At 40.3% G+C, this 19,074-nt stretch overlaps 1 protein-coding gene across 2 annotated transcripts in view; it reads right to left on the reverse strand.

Moving 5' to 3' along the window:
• The window catches only part of Lamp2 (lysosomal associated membrane protein 2), a 42,878-nt gene that overhangs the window by 2,863 nt on the left and 20,941 nt on the right, over positions 1–19,074 (reverse strand). The window contains exons 4-9 of one of the 2 annotated variants that reach the window (XM_052170422.1): positions 18,129–18,287; positions 16,691–16,890; positions 15,758–15,880; positions 11,952–12,015; positions 10,211–10,375; positions 5,465–7,785 (exon numbers count right to left, since the gene is read on the reverse strand). In XM_052170422.1, the coding sequence (XP_052026382.1) occupies positions 7,646–7,785; positions 10,211–10,375; positions 11,952–12,015; positions 15,758–15,880; positions 16,691–16,890; positions 18,129–18,287 (851 nt within the window). In that variant the 3' untranslated portion in view covers positions 5,465–7,645. Of the gene's footprint in view, positions 1–5,464; positions 7,786–10,210; positions 10,376–11,951; positions 12,016–15,757; positions 15,881–16,690; positions 16,891–18,128; positions 18,288–19,074 lie in introns of those variants that run through there. The other variant, XM_052170421.1, reaches the window with a different exon arrangement.

The following is a 19,074-nucleotide window of genomic DNA, read 5'->3' on the forward strand; positions in this document are numbered from 1 at the left end:
AAAGAAATGTGAATTTTAGTCTTGTTGCGTTTGCAGTTACTGAAGATAAGTGGGGACAGATCATAAAAGGAGATATGTAGAAAAGGGAGATATTCAGTTTGGGGTTGAATTTAAGATGTCTGTGTCCCCTATCCTACCACAAATACCTGTACATCTGTATTTATTGCTACGCTGTACACAGTAGTAAACAAATTTCATAGTAGGAACCAGCCTAGATGTCTACAAAAAGGTGACTAGATTTTAAAAAATGTGGTGCATATATACAACAGCATTTTATTTGACTATAAATAAAAATGAAATCATTCCATTTTAAGTCAAATTGAGCAAACTAAAATTAGCGTGATGCGCATAATTAATAAGGCAGAATCAAAGACAAATACCCCAGTTTCTCTGGTACTTAGATACTGTATTTTAGCTTGTATCCAATCATGAGATCAGACTGGGGAGAGGGAGAAATTTTTTAAGGGAGGAATGTAATACATATGACATGAAACCAGAGAAGGGAAGGGGAAAGAACAGGAGCAAATGAGTTTGTGGGAAAACCATTATAATGAAACAGACTATGTAGCACTATTGCAACTGAGGGTGGAGTCCCCAATGGAGGAGTTAGAGAAAGGACTGAAGGAGCTGAAGGGGTTTTGCAACCCCATAGGAGGAACAACAATATCAACCAACTGCCCCGCCCCCCAGAGCTCCCAGGGGACTAAACCACCAACCAAGGAGTACACATGGAGGGACCCATGGCTCCAGCTGCATATGTAGCAGAGGATGGCCTTTTCTAGCATTAATGGGAAGAGAGGTCCTTGGTCCTATGAAGGCTTGATAGGTGCCCCAGAGTAGGGGAATCCAGGGCAGGGGAGGTGGGAGTGGGACAGGGTGGAGGAACACACTCATAAAAGCAGCAGGAGGAGAATAAAAGAGGGGGTTCTGGGAGAGGGGAAAACAGGGTAAGGGGGATAACACTTGAAATGTAAAAAAAATTACAATAAAATTCAAAAAAAGATTGCCATAAAAAAACCACTAAGAAAACAAGATGCCTGGGTCCCAAACAAAATGCCAATAAACTGGAACAAGTAAACTGAAAAGGGACCAGAGAGAAAAACCCCTAGAAATACTAATATTTGAGGGACTAAGGTATAAAAACAGAAGTAGGAAAGGTGGGTAGAAGATGCTGTCACTTCTCATTGTCCTGAGAAGAGTTTAATATGTTAGAGAATCCTAAAACAATGCCTACAGGAGCTAGCAATGTGCAGGATGAGTTATGAGTCAAACTGCTGCAGAGACAACTGAATGGCGAGTGAGTGAATAGCTCGCTAACGATCAGTCATGATATCAACGACTAATAAGAAAGGGTCTTCTTTATAAATTTAAGATTAAGAAAAAGACAGCATGGGGGTGCTTAGAATAGGGACATAAAGAAAAAGGTGGCATCTGGAATAGATAAATATGTTTGTAAGATGAGATAAATGTTCATAAAAAGAACAAGGCTAACGAACAGCATTATACATTATACATTATACTACCGAGTATTATACATTATACATTATAATACAAAGTAATAGCTTCCCTTTATGAATGTAGACTTTGGAGGTTTTAGAAGTTATGGTCTTTTATTACCATCTCAAGTTTTGAAAAAAATACTTATATTTAGTAAAGAAAAAATAATTTAAAGAGCAAGGCTAATAAAGACATGTTGAAGATGTTCAATAGAAGGTCTCCTAGGACCTAGGAGGAAGAAGACTCCAGAAGAACTGCTCATGAAAAGTCTACTATGACTGCAGGGAAGGATGGAGAGAGAAGACACTTGCAAAAACGTACAATGAGAATCAGGATGCTGAAACACCACTCACCAATACCCCCACTCCCTTGCCTCATGTTGCCTAATGTTTTCTTCCTGGGGTTGGACTCTACCAGAGGTTGATAAATCACACAGTTAAATAAGTCTATTAGGATTATGCCAAAACAAGAATGAAGGGGGTTAAAGTTAAGAGCAGTACTAGCTGTTTTCAGAGGGCCTGGGTTTGATTTCCAGCATCCACATGGTAGCTCACAACCATTCATAACTCCTGTTCCAAGGGATCTATCTAATGCCCTCTTCTTTATTCCACATTCAAAAGGTACACAAGTACACAAACACACACATAGGCAAAAATGGATATACAGGAAAAAAAAGAGAAGGGAAGAAAAAGAAAAAGAAAGAGGAAGTACTGACTATGCTCTGCAATCACAAAATGTACCAAGCTCTACTCTGACTGCCAGCCTCTGGGGCAGCACCTGGAAACAAGATGCAACCCTAAAGTTTATAGACATTTTGGCATTGTCTTTGGCTGCCAAATTGACGGTCATTTTAAACTTCGTTCTATTAAGAATCCAGAGAGTCAATGATGCTAGATTTGACTTAGAACAGTTGGTACCAAAGAGTTGCCAGTTAACTCCGCCCCTTCAATTTCCCACATTACCACCCAGCCTATAAACTGTTAGGTAGCACATACCATAAAGTATGATTTAATAAAGCCTTGGATTTAATACCTCTTGGATTTTAAAAAATTCATTAGTAGATTAATTTCTTATTTTGGCAAAAAGTCTCACAGTTCTCTCTTTCCCAAATTGGGTGTTTGACCTAATACTGAGATGACTTTCACAAAGACTGCCAATAAGGCTTTCATGTAAGACAAATATTCCCAGAGCAAATCAAAAAGGCAATTCCACTAATATGAAGATCTTTCTAGATGCTGTCACTTACTTAAAATGCCCAATTAGTATATGAAATACTAATTTATAATAACTATTGATTTTATAAATTCTACTTTAAAAGAATCTGTTGGCAACTGAAACAAAATCTGAATTTATAAAAGGCTTTTTTACTCTTTGTTCTTTGTTGGTTTTGAAACAGGATCTCATGCATTCCCAATTGGACTCAAATTTGCTATGTGGCCATGGATGAGCCAGAAATCCTGATCTGCCTCCACCTTCCGAGTGCTGATTATGGGTGTGCTCCACCACTAAAACAGTTAATGTTAAGAGGAGTGTGTACTGAAGAAAAATACTCAGGGCTGGTGAGAGGGCTCAGTGGTTAAGAGCACCGACTGCTTTTCCAAAGGTCCTGAGTTCAATTCCCAGCACCCACATGGTGGCTCACAACTATAACAAGATCTGATGCCCTCTTCTGGGGGTGTCTTCAGACAGCTACAGTGTACTTACATATAATAAAATAAATACATCTTTTTTAAAAAAAACCCTCGTTATGTAGGCTAATTTGAGTTCAGCTATTCGACTAATGTACCATTAATAGTACAATGAAAATGTTTCTGAGAAAAGAAACTATATTTGGGGGATTTTTTGAGACAGGGTATCACTGTGCCATCTTGTTTGACTTAAACTCACTATGTAGTCCAGACTGGGCTTGAACTTGCAGAGATCTGCCTGTTTGTGTCCCAAGTGCTGCAATTAAAGGAGTGTGTGGCATTGAGTCTGACTGTGGGGATTCTCTGCAGCACCCTCACCTCCATCACTGCAAACTGAACTCAGGGCCTAATACATGCTAAGAAAGTGCTCTATCACCGAAACACCCAACCTTGTGAAAAGGTTTCAGAGCCACAGGAGCAACAAAAAAAGATTGTGGGAGGGGCACAGGCCTTTGATCCCAGCACTCACAAAACAGAGGCAGGAGGATCTCTGAGTTCCAGGTCAGTGTAATCTACAGAGTAAGTTCCAGGACAATAAATGCTGTAGAGAAATCCTGTCAAAAAAAAAAAAAAAAAAAAAACACCCAAAGCCAAACAAAAAAAAGCCCAACCAAAATAAATAAAATAAAAATTAAAGATTAAAAACTTTTGTGGCCATATAGATAATAAATAAAAACCCATTAATCTTCAATTTTGTACTCAGAAATCTTCCAAGATAAATTTTCAGTCTAAGAACTTGAAAGCAGTTATCTATAATGAAATATGAAACTCCTCTTAAAAATTAATTAAGATTGTTTTTTTTAAGACTAAACTTGTGACTCGCCTCCTAATGTAACATCTTACTTCGATTTCTTTTAGCTCTACATTCAAAACATTTCAAGTGTATGACATGGAGCTGACACTGAAGAGACAGCTCAGTGGGTAAAGTGCATGCTGTGTAAGCATGAGGGACTAAAGCTCAGATGCATAGTATATGATGTGTAACCTAACGTAGATGTGTAGCCTTTACAGGCACACACAGGATACACACATGCAGGTACAGGCATGTATACACACAAAGTATTTGAAGCTATTCAGTATAACTTATATGTCCAAACACAAGACATAATGAGTCCTGACAGGATTTTGGTTCCCAAGCAGAAGAAAAAGAGATGAATAGAAGAGATGTGAACCCAAGACAATTGAACTTTATCTACCGAAACAAACAGATGGCAATGCTATAATCGTCTAAATAGATGACTCTTCCCAGAATCCCTCCTGACACTATGCAGGAAATGTGAAACGGTATATTGTTCACTGAGTTTAAGTATGTGTTTGAAATAAAACAAATAGCTTCTTATCAAGCTCTTTCTAAACTACTCAAAAGTACACTTAAGTTTTATGAAATGAAAAGCATTATTCAGCTGGACAGTGATGGGGCACTCCTGCAATCCCAGCACTCTGAGAGGCAGAGGCAGGCGGATTTCTGAGTTCGAGGCCAGCCTGGTCTACAGAGTGAGTTCCAGGACAGCCAGGGTTATACAGAGAAACCCTGTCTCAGAAAAAGACAAATCCAAAAAACCAAAAAATAAAAAATAAAATAAAGTCCCACAATCCCTAGATGAAGAAAGCTGTGAGACTAACACCCTAAAGAAGTTCAGAAACTTGGCCGGGTCTTCCCGAGTAGCTCCCAGGGGCACTGAGAACTGTGATAACTACAATGCCACAGCTTCCCTCAGTACCTCAGGGGAAGACGGCCAGGAAACTGCTATGTTGTCTTGCATAACATACTAATATGACTGGGAAATTACATGGGGATTGAAACAGCAAGTGTGAGCTAATCTAAGAGACAGGATGTGTTATGGATATGAAATGCTGGCTTCAATTTAGGAATTAAGAAAAGTGTACCAAAAAGATGCTCTCTGAAGCTTTTACTATGAAATAAATATCCTAGATTACTATTTACCTCACTAGCTGTCACACTCTCTCTCATTTTCTCTCTCTCTCTCTCTCTCTCTCATTTTCTCTCTCTCTCTCTCATTTTCTCTCTCTCTCTCTCTCTCTCTCTCTCTCTCTCTCTCTCTCTCTCTCTCTCTCTCTCTCTCTCTCCTCCCTCTCCCCTGAAGCGTAGGTAAAGCGTAGACCATCCTTGTGCCACTCAAACCTTACAAACGAGACTTTCTTTCCAGACAGAGTAGCATACAGAAACAATCTAGTTCTTTCTAATAAGTACTTCTAAGTTATCATCATGTAATATACAAAATCTTCACTTTAACCAGTGGGAAAAAATGTGAGAAAAATTTCCTTAAGAAATAAAAGAATCTTTATTGATTTAGAAGCAATGTTGGGCAAACAGACAGGCAAATATCTGAGAAGAGATATCGTACATCAACTAGCACTTTAAACATTTGAAGAGAAAACATGGAAAGTACTTACATGGACCAGTTTCTTATACAAATTCTAAAGTGTGGGAAACATCCCAAACCAAATAGAGTCCTACCATCAAGAAGCAAAACCAGTAAAACTAAACAAAAATACAAAAACTACAAAGATAGTGTGTATTGTCTATAGGAAATAATAGTGTAAATAGCGGTACATAAACTGGCCCATGTAAAATACAAAAATATTTATTGAAGTCAGATCTTTCTATAAAACAGTGCTTTGGAGGTATCTTAATATGAATCCGATATATAATCTAAATGTAAAATCGTTTAGAAACATTAACAGCATTAAGCCAGTGCCACCCACTTGTTCCAATTAATCTTTTTTAAAAGCTGTTTGCTTGATTCATGACAAATACAGAAGACCTACGTTCTTAAAAACAAATCCATTCTTTTAGGATTAACAAGCTTATGCAAAAACACAGTTGAAATGAAAATGTATTTTAAAAATCAGGTTTCTGGTTCATTTATAACAAGGGTTTTAAGTTGGCCATGCAGTTCCCTGTTGCTCTAGAAGAGGGTCAGGAACATGACTCTGAACTAGTAAGGTTTTCAGGCTAAGTAGACAGCAAGTTAAAGTGACACAATCTCTGTCACTCCTATATAACTCAAAAGACAGTCACAAACAAACGTGCTAACATGCAAGTGCCTATATGTGTGCATATATATCATGTATTCAACATCAGCATTTTGGAACCCAGATGGCTCTTAATTTTCTTGTAAATGAAAGGCATTTAATCTGCCCTTCCCAAATAACAAGACCCTTCTATATATGGCTGCAGATCTTAAGAACTATTTGCTGCGCCATACCAGTATGTACACATGTAAGCATACATGTATGGAAGATGTCCTAGAAGCTGCAAGGAATACATGATGTGTTAAGTATCAGGCTGAAATAATTAGCTCTTATATAAGCAGTAGGTGGTGCATAGTAAATGAACAATTGGTGCCATCTCTGAGTACAGAATTGAATAGAAAAGTACCACAATGAACAGTAACTATTTAAATTTAGATTATCACAGAACCATTTAAACATAAAAGCCAAATTAGTAAATGCTGTAGCAGTCAATGCAAACTGGAAATGAAGACCATGTTAATGGACTAAGGCAAGACCATGACTTTGGGGTTAGGTGCAAGCAATTTTATGAGCGTAAGTGCACTTCGTTATCTAGGTTCTAAGACATACTAACATTTCTTCTTGACAAGAAAAAAGGAAAGAGCAAAGCACATTACCACCAACAAGGAAGACTGGAAGGTTCAAGAGAAATCTGCATTAATCTTAGTGCTGCATGTAGAGGCCAATTTCTGGGTACTGAGCACTAATGCCCTCATTTGGCACTACCTAGCAATTATCTCTAAAGCACCTAAAACCAGATTGAAATGCCCAGTTGGAATTGCCTTGTGTCTTGCAATTTAAAACATTGAAACATCCAGTTTTTTAAAAGATTAAATAAAAAGATAACATCTATTCTAAAATGTAGAACTTTTGTGTTTTTGTCATTTTGGCCACATTAAATACAAATGTATTCAAAAAATGTGGGAAAAGAATTTTACTGGCAAGAGCATGATACTTCTGGGCTCTGCTCAAATCTACTGATACCTTTTTCAAAGGTGAAATATGGAGCAAGGCCGAAGTAGCTAAGTCAACCTGCAAAGAAAAGTCACAAGCGATGCAAAAGGAGCAAGTACAAATCCAGTGGAGATCATGATGGCCAAAGTCAACCTCATGCAAGCAGAAGAAACCTGCTCTTTTTCCTACACTGGACATTCTCATCAGAAATTCCAGACAGTGAAATAAAACCAGATAATTTTGTACATGCCTTTTGCTATAGTAGTTATAAACTCCTTAGTCAGGAAAACCAAAATCATATGATTCATTTGTAGTTGATAGTATTTGGAATTCTTTTGTTTTAATTTGAGATCTACCATACCACCCAATCTAAGAGCAGGACTATAACTAAATGTACCTTCAACAGTATTGCATGCGAGAACTTGTACTTGCTTTATTGTTTTGTAACAGAGATCACATGTGGATTAGTGTTACAGAGTTTGATATCCAGCATAGGTCTTTCTTCTGCCAATTAGGTAAGCAATCACTATAACGATAATCAAGCCTGAAAGACCAGCACCAACTATAATTGGTATTAGAATGGTGTCATCATCCAGCGAACACTCCTGGGCTGTAGGTGAGAAAAAGTGTGTAACAAATAATGAGTATAATCAAAAAGAAATATCCAAAAGTAAAAGATGCTGATTTAAAAGTCAAAACTGCTCTTATAAAAGAAATTTCAACTAACAAAGGCAGGCATAATTTTTATGATAAAGTATAGAGTGGTGACCAGTTAAAGCTACAATCCTAAAGTATGTTTGTCTTTTCATTTGTGAGTGCATATGAAGATAATTATATGTATGAATAATACAGATTTATTTATAGCTCTAAGTAAACAATGTATCACAAGATATGCACACACTATGTTATATATACTTCTAAGATGGGAGAATTACTTTATCATAAATGAAGAGATCTAACCCAGCCTACGTCTATAGAACCACTTTAACCTCTAAGTGGGAAAGTGGGTTTCTTAGGGTATCATGGGCCTGAACAATTAGGCTGGCTCTGGAGTTCATTAACAATAGGGGTCAACAAGCTATAGCCCAAGTGCCAAACCTGGCTAAAGAGCTAAAAATAACATGAATAATTTTAAATGACTGGAAAAGACAGTCTTTTGTGAAACATGGAAATTACATCAAATACAAATTTTCGTATCCTTCATGTTTATTAGAACACAGCCACACTCATCTGTATGAACTGCCTAGGGAGGGTTCCAAGCTACAACGGCAGAGTTAGAATCACCACACAGACCATATGACCTCAAAGCTGGAGAATCACTGTTGAAACTGTTTCACAAAAAGCTTCTGACCCTGGCTTAAAATATGTGATTTGAGTGGGTGGAAGAGCGAAGAAACTAGGACCTCTTACTAATTTGAGTGTGTTTACTACATGTTTTATCAATCTGCCTCAGAATAGCAGCCCAAAGGGGCTATTTTTTTCTATTTATAGCAAGTAGTCTGATCTAATAAAATCCAATCAACACTCCAACCTGACTGCAATTCTATTTCCTCCCTGAATACACTTAAGTATTACCTACCTGGGTGTGATATTTATAGTTACCCACAACCAAGAACCTAGTTCCATAAATAGATTGTGCATTCAATATCAGTATTAAATGTTATATATCTCTCTGGCACCCAAACTTTCCAATTAGGCAAAGAGCATTGGCTCATCTCAGGCCACGGCCAACTAGATAAAACAGACCTGAACTGAGAATAGTACTGGGAATGTTTTTAAATTTTAAACACAAAATCGGACCTCAACCTAGGATAATGATGTAGAGGAGCTAGATGATTTCAAAAATAAATCTATTGTAAGATCAAAATAATTAAAGTAATAAGCAAACAAACACAGAAAGAAAGTGGATTCTGTTTTCATTTTTTGAAACAAGATCTCGCATACCCCAGGTTAGCCTGGAAGTGACTTTTCAGCCAAGGATAACCTTGAACCCCACCCAGATGACTCTGCCTTGACCAGCTGAGTACTATTATTATAATAAGCACGGGTCACCACTTCTGGCAAAGGAAAGGGAGTCTTGAATATTTTTTTTTAAGTTGTGATTAACCTTTCTAGCCACAAGAATGGTAAAGGGCCTGGTCTCTTTTGTCCTGAACAAGGCAAAGTTGGTATTCGGTAGCACTACAAAAGGCAGGCGCATAGTTTCCAGCATATTCACTTTAAACATAGCGTCTCCATTTACTTATAAGCCTCTAGATTAATTGAAAGGATGGAATGACCAGAAAGCTCTGCTCAGCAAAGTTCTGCTCCACAAACCTCCAATTTAAGTAATTGGTTTAAAAGCTTAAGTCACTTAAGGAATTTGCTGTACTTTTTTTCCTGTCATGAAAATCTTAATTCTGCAATGCCAAATACATCTTTTCTATTCATACAAATTCAGTATAATGAACCCTATATGAGGATTTCATTAAAACCCAAATAAAGGACATCATTTGCCCTTCTACAGTAGGTCCTCAAAAAGCCTTATCTGAACTAAATTGTACTTGCAGATCTCCCTATGACCCTCTGGCTAAAGAGGGATTCACGGGTGTGAGGCTTTGCTGCTACCCTGTATCTTATGTTTTAAGCAAATCAAACCTAATTGTTTTCTTATGGATATGAAAATGGTCCCCAAGTAGATGGTCCCATGAAGGAATACGTAAGGTACATAAAGCTGCTGCTACAAGTGCCATCCCCATCCACACTCAAGCCTGGGAGAGCACCTGTTCCTTAAAAAGGATCCTCAAATACTTCAAATTATTCTCAGGTTTTCAAAAACTGCATCTACTCTGATGCAGAGTCAAATAAGGAGTTACAAAATGATGAGTCAAATAAGGAGTTACACAATTGGTTCCAGACTGTAAGACCTTTCTATCAGAATCAAGAGCGGAACTCTTATTTCTCTATGTTCATGTACAGAATCCCCTTGACTCAGAGAAAAGGCCACCTATAGGGTGATAGAAGAACATAGTGAATAAGGTTGGTTCATTTCTTACCTGTAGAATACTCTCCTTTTGTCACATTAAAAGGTTGCACCTTTAGGTTAAAGGTATTTATCTGAAAAGTTCTAGACACGGAAACCACCTGCTCTTTGTTGCACATATAAGAACTTCCCAGAGGGGCATCCCAGAAGCTAAGGTTGTTATTTGAAATATTGAAAGCTGCAGGAAAAAAAGGCAGGTTAGTAACTTCTTAGTGTATCAACATAAGAAAAAATGAGACAAAAAAAGAAATGAAGTTCATGAGTACCCTGGACTACAAAGACTTTAAGTCTAAGTATACCATACATAAATTAATTTTGCCGGGTGGTGGTGGCACACGCCTGTAATCCCAGCACTCTGGGAGGCAGAGGCAGGCAGATTTCTGAGTTTGAGGCCAGCCTGGTCTACAGAGTGAGTTCCAAGACAGCCAGGGCTACACAGAGAAACCCTGTCTTGGGGGGAAAAAAAAAGAAAAAGAAAAAAGAAAAAAAAAAGAAAAGAAGAGAAAAAAATGAGACAGTCATTCAGGTTGTGTCTCATGTGTGTGGGTGGAAAGTGTGTGTGTGTGTGTGTGTGTGTGTGTGTGTGTGTGTGTGGGCGCGCGCACATGGGGGGCTTGGGGAGAGGACAACTTTAAATAATGTTCCTCAGATGCTGTCCATCTTGGTTTTTGAAGACAGTGTCTTTCATTGGCTTCAATCTTGTTAAATAGGGTCTGGAGAGATAGCTCAGGGGTTAAGAGCACTGACTGCTCTTCCAGAGGTCTTGAGTTCAAATCCCAGCACCCACATGGTGGCTGACAACCATCTGTCATGGGATCTGATGCCTCTTCTGGTGTCTGAAGACAGCTACAGTGTACTTATATATCATAAATAAACAAATATTTAAAAAATTAAATTAAAAAATTGCCAAATAAGCTAGACTAGCTGGTGAGCTTACTCAGTGATCCACCTGTCTCTGCCTCCTCAGCACTGAAATCAATCACAAGTGCACATCGCCACATCTATCTTTTTTTTTTTTTTACTCAGCTCTTTGTGTTCTGCAAACACTTGAACAACTGAGCTATCTCCTTAGCCCTTCCTTCCTCGGGGCTTTTTAGTTAAGTATAAGAGTTTGGAGTCAGAAATGAGCGGTGGTGGCGCATGCCTTTAATCCCAGCACTTGGGAGGCAGAGGCAGGCAAATTTCTGAGTTTTGAGTTCAGCCTGGTGTACAGAGAGAGTTCCAGGACAGCCGGGGCTACACAGAGAAACCCTGTCTCAAAAAACCAAAAAAAAAAAAAAAAAGCTTGGAGTCAGGCTCTGGCCCACCCCCACCGACTCCCCCAAAAACCCAACTGTTGCCATTACTAAGTTACTTGTTTCTTTTGTTTTCTGAGAAAGGATATCACTATATAGACCAAACTGACCTAGGGCTCACTATGTAGCCCGGCTGGCCTCACACTTATGATCTTCCTGCTTCCCAAGGCCGGAATCCCAGGCATGCACCACCTCATTCACATCTCTCTAATCTTTCCATAGAAGTTTCAGTAGTCTAAAATTCAGTGCCTTCCCTAACAAATATCCACCATACTTTGAAAAGATGATTCTGCAAGGGAGAGAACACTATAGTTCTACATTAGATTTTAAGTTGTGATCAAGAAATATTTTTACATAGCATCTTCTATTTCGTAAGACACAATCTGGCCATAAGCTAATTAGTATTTCTTCTCCCTCCATAAAACCCACTCTTCTCCTCCAAGCCAATGCTGTGCTTACCTGAACCATTAGCCAAATACATGTTGATATTCACTTCCTTCAGATAGAATCGTTTTTCATTTTTCTGTTTGAAAAAGAGCTTCTTGTTAATAACATATCACAATTGTCTAAAAAAAGAGTTGATATCTACACAATAGGGATCTAGTACCATTATACAGATGAGGAGACAAACCAAAAGGCCTGGGCCAGCAGCATTGACTACAACTAAGTCTTGTCACTAATTGTCACAAAACTATTTTCCAATGCATTTCACTTCTAAACTCTTTGATTGCAGCAAGTCAGGCCCTTTTGGTTTTGTTTTTTGTTTGTTTGCTTTGGTTTTGGTTTTGCTTTTTTGAGACAGGGTTTCGTTGCATAACCCTGGCTGTCCTGGTACTCAGCTCTATAAATCAAGCTGGCCTGGGAGACAGAGATCTTCCTGCCTCTGCCCAAATGAACTACATGTACACAATTGAGCTCTATTCAGCTAAAACGAAGGCAGTTAAAACAAAGAGATCGTGAAATTTGCAGGTAAATGGATGGAACTTGAGACTCTCACCCTGAGTAAGGTAACCCAGACCCAGAAAGCCAAGCATGGCAATGTACTCACTAATCACTGGCCATTGGCCATAAAGTGCAGGAGAACCATGTTACAATCCACAGACTCAAAGAACCTGGGCGACAAGGACAGCCCAAGGGAAGATGCATGAATCTCCCCCAGAAGGGGAAACAAAATAGTCATTGGAGGTGGATGGAGAGAGGGAACTGAGTGGAAGAGGGGGTGTGGAGGGGCACAGGGATGGCAAGCACAAGTGGGGTGAGGGGACTGGAGAGGCTGGGAGAATGCAGTGGGGCCCATCGCTGGGAGCCTCAGATGGGGGATACTGAGAGTCTATGGGTGACCAAAGCTGAGATTGCAACCAGAGGGGATATAGAGACTGAAGTGGCCACCCCCTAAAGCTAGATGGGACTTCCAGTAGAGAGAGGGGTACATCAATCCCCACACAAAATCTTCAACCCCAAATTTGTCCTGCTTATAAAATGTGCAGGGACAAAGATGGAGCAGAAATTGAGAATGAGTTCCCCAACTTGAGACCCATCCCATGTGAGAGAGCCAACCCCTAACACTACTAATGATAATCTGCTATGCTTGCAGAGACAGGAGCCTAGCATAACTGTTTCCCAAGAGGCTTCATGCAGCAGCAGATGGAAACAGATGCAGAGACCCACAGCCAAACATCAGTCGGAGCTCAGGAGTCTTGTGGAAGAGTGGGGGATAGCACTGAGTGAACCGGAGGGTTGAAGGACACCACAAGAAGACCTAGAGACTCAACTAACCTGGGCCCGGGGGCTCGTGCTCACAGAGGTGAACAACCAACCAAAGAGCATGGGCCAGACCTAGGCCCCTACACATTTGAAGCAGATGAGCAGCTTGGTCTTCATGTGGGTCCCAGAACAACTGGAGTGGGGACTGTCTCTGATTCTGTTGCCTGCCATTGGATCCCCTTCTCCTACAAGGACTGTCTGGTTCAGCCTCAGTGAGAGATGATATATTTAGTCCTGCTTAGACTGGATGTCCCAGGATGGGGTGGTGGTGGGGGGGAGTATACATATATACTCTGAGGTGAAGGGGAGAGGGTAATAGGGGAAAAGATTTGTAAGGGCAGGACTGGGAAGAGAGGAAAAAGGGGAGGCTGCGCTCGGGATGTAAAGTGAATAAAAAATAAATAGATTATTGGGGGGAAAGGCATGTGGCACCATGGTCAGCTCACCATGTGATCTTTTAACTCACTCAGCTCTGTGCTTTTCCCTACTATTACCACTCTCGTTTGCTCAGTATCCTGACCTTTTAATACTATTACGTTTGCACTTGTTTTGTTTTCTAAACTTTGCGGTTTGGGCCTAGGACCCAAGGCTTCTTGCATGTAAGAGGCTTGAGGGCAGCATCAGACCGAGGGTTATCTATTAAAATGTCTATTACACTGATTTTGTTTGTGTATGCATGCATAAACTCATGTGTGGCGATCATGTGGAGGATCACTCATGGCTCTCCCTCAACCATGTCGTCTCTAAGGAAGACGAAAGTCAAGTCATCATATGGCCTGGGAGCAAGTGCCTTTACCCACTGGCCCATTTTGCCAAGCTTTTATCTGTCTGTCTGTCTATTAGAGGCAGGGTCTCTATTATATACCCTCTGGCTGTCTTGGAACTTTCTCACACTCAGAGATTCACATGCCTCTGCCTCCAAGTGTTGGAAAGTATATTTTTTTTTATAAACATGTATTTTACTGTTATTTTGAAACAGTATCTCACTAGGTAGCCTTGGATAGGCTGGATCTTACTATGTAGACTAGGCTAACTCAACTCAGCAATTCCCCTGCCTCTATCTCCCAAGTGCCGGATCAAAGGCTTGCACTCCCACATCCCACTAAATATATTAATTGTATATATTTTGTTTTCAAGACAGGGTTTTTCTGACATAGCCAGGACTGTTCTGGAGCTCACTCTGTAGACCAAGCTAGCCTGAAACTCACAGAAATTCAACTGCCTCTGCCTCCTAAGTGCTAGGGTTAAAGGTATGTATCACCACGACCAGCAATTAAGTCTATGTATTAACAGAGTTCAGTGTGATATTCTGATACATATATACACCATATACTAATCAAATAAAGGGCAATAATTGGCATTTCTCTTGCCTTACAACTGTTAATATTTGAAGCCCCTCCCCTTTTCTAAATCTTCATAAAATACAACATAGGGTATTTTGAACTAGTCATCCTATTGTAGTATGAAACATTTAGTGTGCCTCTACCTAGCCTACACTACCTATTATCTTTTCTTAAGCATTTAACTGATCTGCCAGTCATTCTAACTGTCTACATGCTTAGTGTGCACAGAGTAACATGTCTAAATACTCCATGGGACTAGCAAGATGAACCGGATGAATCTGCCCCTCCCAGTGCTTGCAATCTGCCAGGAAACATAGATACATAAGAAATTAAAGATATAGCTCAGTGGTGGAGGGCTTGCTTAGCATGTATGAGCCCTGGAGTTGAAACCCCCTTGCTCCTTGACTTGAAAGAAAAGATTACAAAGAAGTTAATCCTGTTTAAAAAAAAGAAAGTGGCAAGTTAGAAACTTGACAGGAAAAAAATGATCTCCAATAAGAGAAGATGCAAAAATCATGCCAGCTGAGGACTGGGGAACTGGGGCTGGACGGGATCTGGTTAGGAAACAAGTGGACCAAGGATATGTTCAAGACGGCAAGAGCATAAGCAAAGGTAATCAGAAAGAAACATTGCCTAAATAAAGAACTGAGAACTAAGTGCTAGCCATTATTCTGTGTGTGTGTGAAACACTGGAAATTGACCCTAGCATTTTGCAGGCATTGGACAAGCATCCTGGCACTGAGCTATATGTCCTCAGTCATTTTATTTGCTACTTTGAGACAGGCCTCACTAAGTTGCTCAGACGAGCATTAAACTCAAGTAGTACAAGCTGGCCTTGAACTTGCAATCTTCTTCTCTAGGCCTCCCAAGTAGCTGGGAGTACAGCGCTGTGCCACCAGCCTTGGCTCCAACACGCCGATCCTACTGATGCTCTTACTATGCCCAGTTGGGGAGGAGTTATTCAAGCACAGAGTTGCTAAGTGACCTCCCCCACTGCTGCCAATTAGCAATCAGTGAGCTGGAGTTTAAACCCAAAGGCTGGCTCCAAACATATGGACTGCTGTGCTCTTAGACTTCACAAGCATGAGAGCAGAGTGAAGGAAGGAAGGTGCACTTGTCAGAGAAAGCACTTAGCTTTAGAAAACAGTCAGTACTCACCACAGCAAAGATAAAGTCCAGATACTTAATTTGGCTGTTGTTCAGCCTAAGTTGAGCAGTTTGAGGATGGCAGCTGCCGGAGAAGTTGGTTGTGGCAGGGTTGATGTTAAAAATGAAAGGCACCTTCGGGAGAATAAAGAGAAGGAAGGTGCAGGTTAACTGTAAAAGTCAACATCAAAGCCCTTTACACTGATAAAACCAACGTCAATGTACAACACAACCTCTTGTGTATAGCCACTTGAATTCCTGGTGTCTTACTTTCATGAGAACTTGATGCAAGCCTTCAAGCTATGACTCAGCCGACTTCAACAACAACAATAACAAGAGGGAAGTTTCCTCATTAATGAGCCAAATGGAAACACATTTTTTTTTTCAGAGCACAAGAGCCATCTGTCTGGCTTGTTTCAATTGCAGGATCCTGAAAAATGGGATTTGTTCACTGGTACTCCCTCTGGTGTCCAAATGAGGTATTGCAACTCGACAAGTACTTGCGCATAACTGCTCTGACTCATCAAATAGCCTTGCACCAGCCTACAGTGTGGTTCAAATAAAAGGCTGAAAAGGCTTTGGTTTGACTTTTCATTTTTTGGCAGGGTTGGAGAGTGGTACCCAGACCTTGTGCATATTATGCAACTGCTCTATCCCTGAACTTTATTTTATCCCATCTCCAACTTAACTATGTATACGAAGCTACTGAAGGCTTAATAGAATCTAAGCTATAAAGAAGTCTTTTAATAAATTGTCAGGTTTTCTGCTGGCCAAGATTCCTTGATGGTGATATTAACTATTCATGGATATAGTCATCCAAAACTATTCAAAACTCATGTCAACCCCAAGTCTGCATTTAAACTTGAATCAGTCTTGTTCTTAAGTGCACCATACGCTATACATTACTTGAGGTGCGATTTACAAAAGGGTTTCACTAAACCCTACCTTCTCCTCAGTAATGTTCAGCTGCAGCCCCATAGTAGCCAGCAGGCAGGTGGTATTCCCGTTATGAATGCTGTAGTTTCCAACTGTTGGAGGTGGGATGGGTGTTGACGTTGGAGTGAGTGTGGTCGGAGGCGATGGCACGGTGGTGTGAATGACAGGTGCTACAGTGGTGACAGTTTGGTCTTCCTCACACACTTTTTCTAAAGCAAAAACAAAATAAGCTAGGGTGATCTTGCTTTATTAGGCAGGCCAGGGGAGAGCAAACTACTTCTCCGAGTTAGGTTCTCACAGTCCAAGAGGGTTAATTAGAGTAAAAGAAGACCTTGGTGGTGTAGTTTTAAAGCGGATGAAGCAAGGGTCCTTAAACTACTGTTTCTTAGACAGATAATCTCTTATGAGTTGTGGCCAGAGTAGGCAAACTCAGAACATATCAAAAGTTACAGCTACTCAACTGTGGCCACATACTCTTCTTCCTCGGGCCTACAAAGCCCAAGAATTTCAAAGAATTTCACCAGTCTCTGATGAGAAATTCAGAGAAATTCAGGGTTGTTTTTAGACAACCCCCCCAAGCTAAAATGTCTTTTTCCTTCCAACAACCACTGTGAAGAAGAATACTGCTTACTAAAAACTAGCTTGGAAATTGTTGAAGGAGTTAAATACAAAGGAATCTCTCATTTCTATCACTCCTATAGCAGGTTACTGTTATTTAAATTCATTCTTAAGAAGTATCAGTAGTTTTGTAGTAATGAATGTGAAATTATTACATTTCCATTAAACAGTCCACTGTGGGACTCTAGTGCATACATTCATTCTCTCTCAATCAATCTCTCTCTCTCTCTCTCTCTCTCTCTCTCTCTCTCTCTCTCTCTCTCTCACACACACACACACACACACACACACACACACTACATACTACAAACAAGGCAATTCCATGTATATCATAAGCTTTCAACTGAAATTATCAGTAAGAATGGCTATCACTTTAAGCCTATGCTCACAGCGCACACCTGTGATCTCAGGAGGCAGAGGCAGGTGGATCTCTGAGATGTGAGGCCAGCCTGATCCACAGAGCAAGTTCCAGGATGGCCAGGACTACACAGAGAAACCCTGTCTTGCAAAAAACAGAAAAAGGAAAACAAGAGAGCAAGAAAAATCACTTTAAAAATACTTAGTCTGCACCTTAAGAAATGTTCTCAGATGATGATCTCAAGGAATGCTACCTGATATAGTCTGCCCTTAAAATAAGAGCCACATACATAAATCCATACGTTAAAGACTCATGGTTTTTGGCTGGGCAGTGGGGGCAAAAGTCTTTAATCCCAGAACTAGGGAGGCAGAGGCAGGCAAATCTCTGGGACGTTGAGGCCAGCCTGTTCTACCGAGAGTTACAGGACACCCTGTGTCAAAAAACAAAGAAACAAAGAAACAAAAAACTCACCATTTTTACTCACTGTACCATTCTGGACAAAAGCTTGCAGGTGAATACCCCAATAGTGCTGAACAACCGGAGTCAGCTTGAAAGTTAAAACACTATTGCACTTAAAGATGACATCCATTGGCACTTCAAATTTCACAGGATCTTTAACAGTAAAAACTCCTATAAAACAAGGTTAACAATGGTATTTCCAGAAAGACAAGAGAAACTGCTAATATGCCATGCCAAAGGTAAACTGCAAAGCATTGACAAGAATGACAAATTTCACTGTGACTGGAACTGTAGGCAGTAGAGAAGACAAGGAATAAGGGTTACAAAAGAAAGCAGAAAGCAGTAAGCCTGGAGAGATGGCTTCATGGTCACGCGCACCAGCAGCTAGACAAGGACAAGCAAATTCAGTTCCTAGCACCTGTAACCCCAGTCCCATGGGGATGTCACACCTCTTCTGACCTCTGTAGGCAGCAGGCACACACATGATGCATAGACATATATGCAGGCAAAACACCCATACACATAAAAGTTAAAATAATTAAGAATCATTTTTTAAGGAAAAGAAGGTATTTGTGGGCTGTTGCTACTCTGAAACCTCTCCCATCTAAGGATGAGCTCGGTTGGCCATGGAGGACTTGCTTCTGTTTTTCACTCTATCTGTTGCTATTATTGTTTTGGGTGCATGGACACTCGGTGTGCAAGCTGGCTTTGAAGAGTACAGTACACATGTGCGTGTGTGTGGGGGGAGGGTGTCAGAGGAGAAACTGCAGGAGATGGTTCTTTCCTTCTTCACAAATTCCAGACAGCCAACTCGGATTGTCAGACTTGACAGCAAATACTCCTACACACAAAGCAATCACGTTCTCCCTCCCCACCCCATCCCATCCCTCCCTCCCTCCCCACCCAACTTCAAGTTCCTTCCTCTCCCTACACCCTCGCTCTCAAAATAACCAAGAGC

The sequence above is a fragment of the Apodemus sylvaticus genome, chromosome X (genome assembly GCF_947179515.1).
Source record: "Apodemus sylvaticus chromosome X, mApoSyl1.1, whole genome shotgun sequence".
Lineage (NCBI taxonomy): Eukaryota > Metazoa > Chordata > Mammalia > Rodentia > Muridae > Apodemus > Apodemus sylvaticus.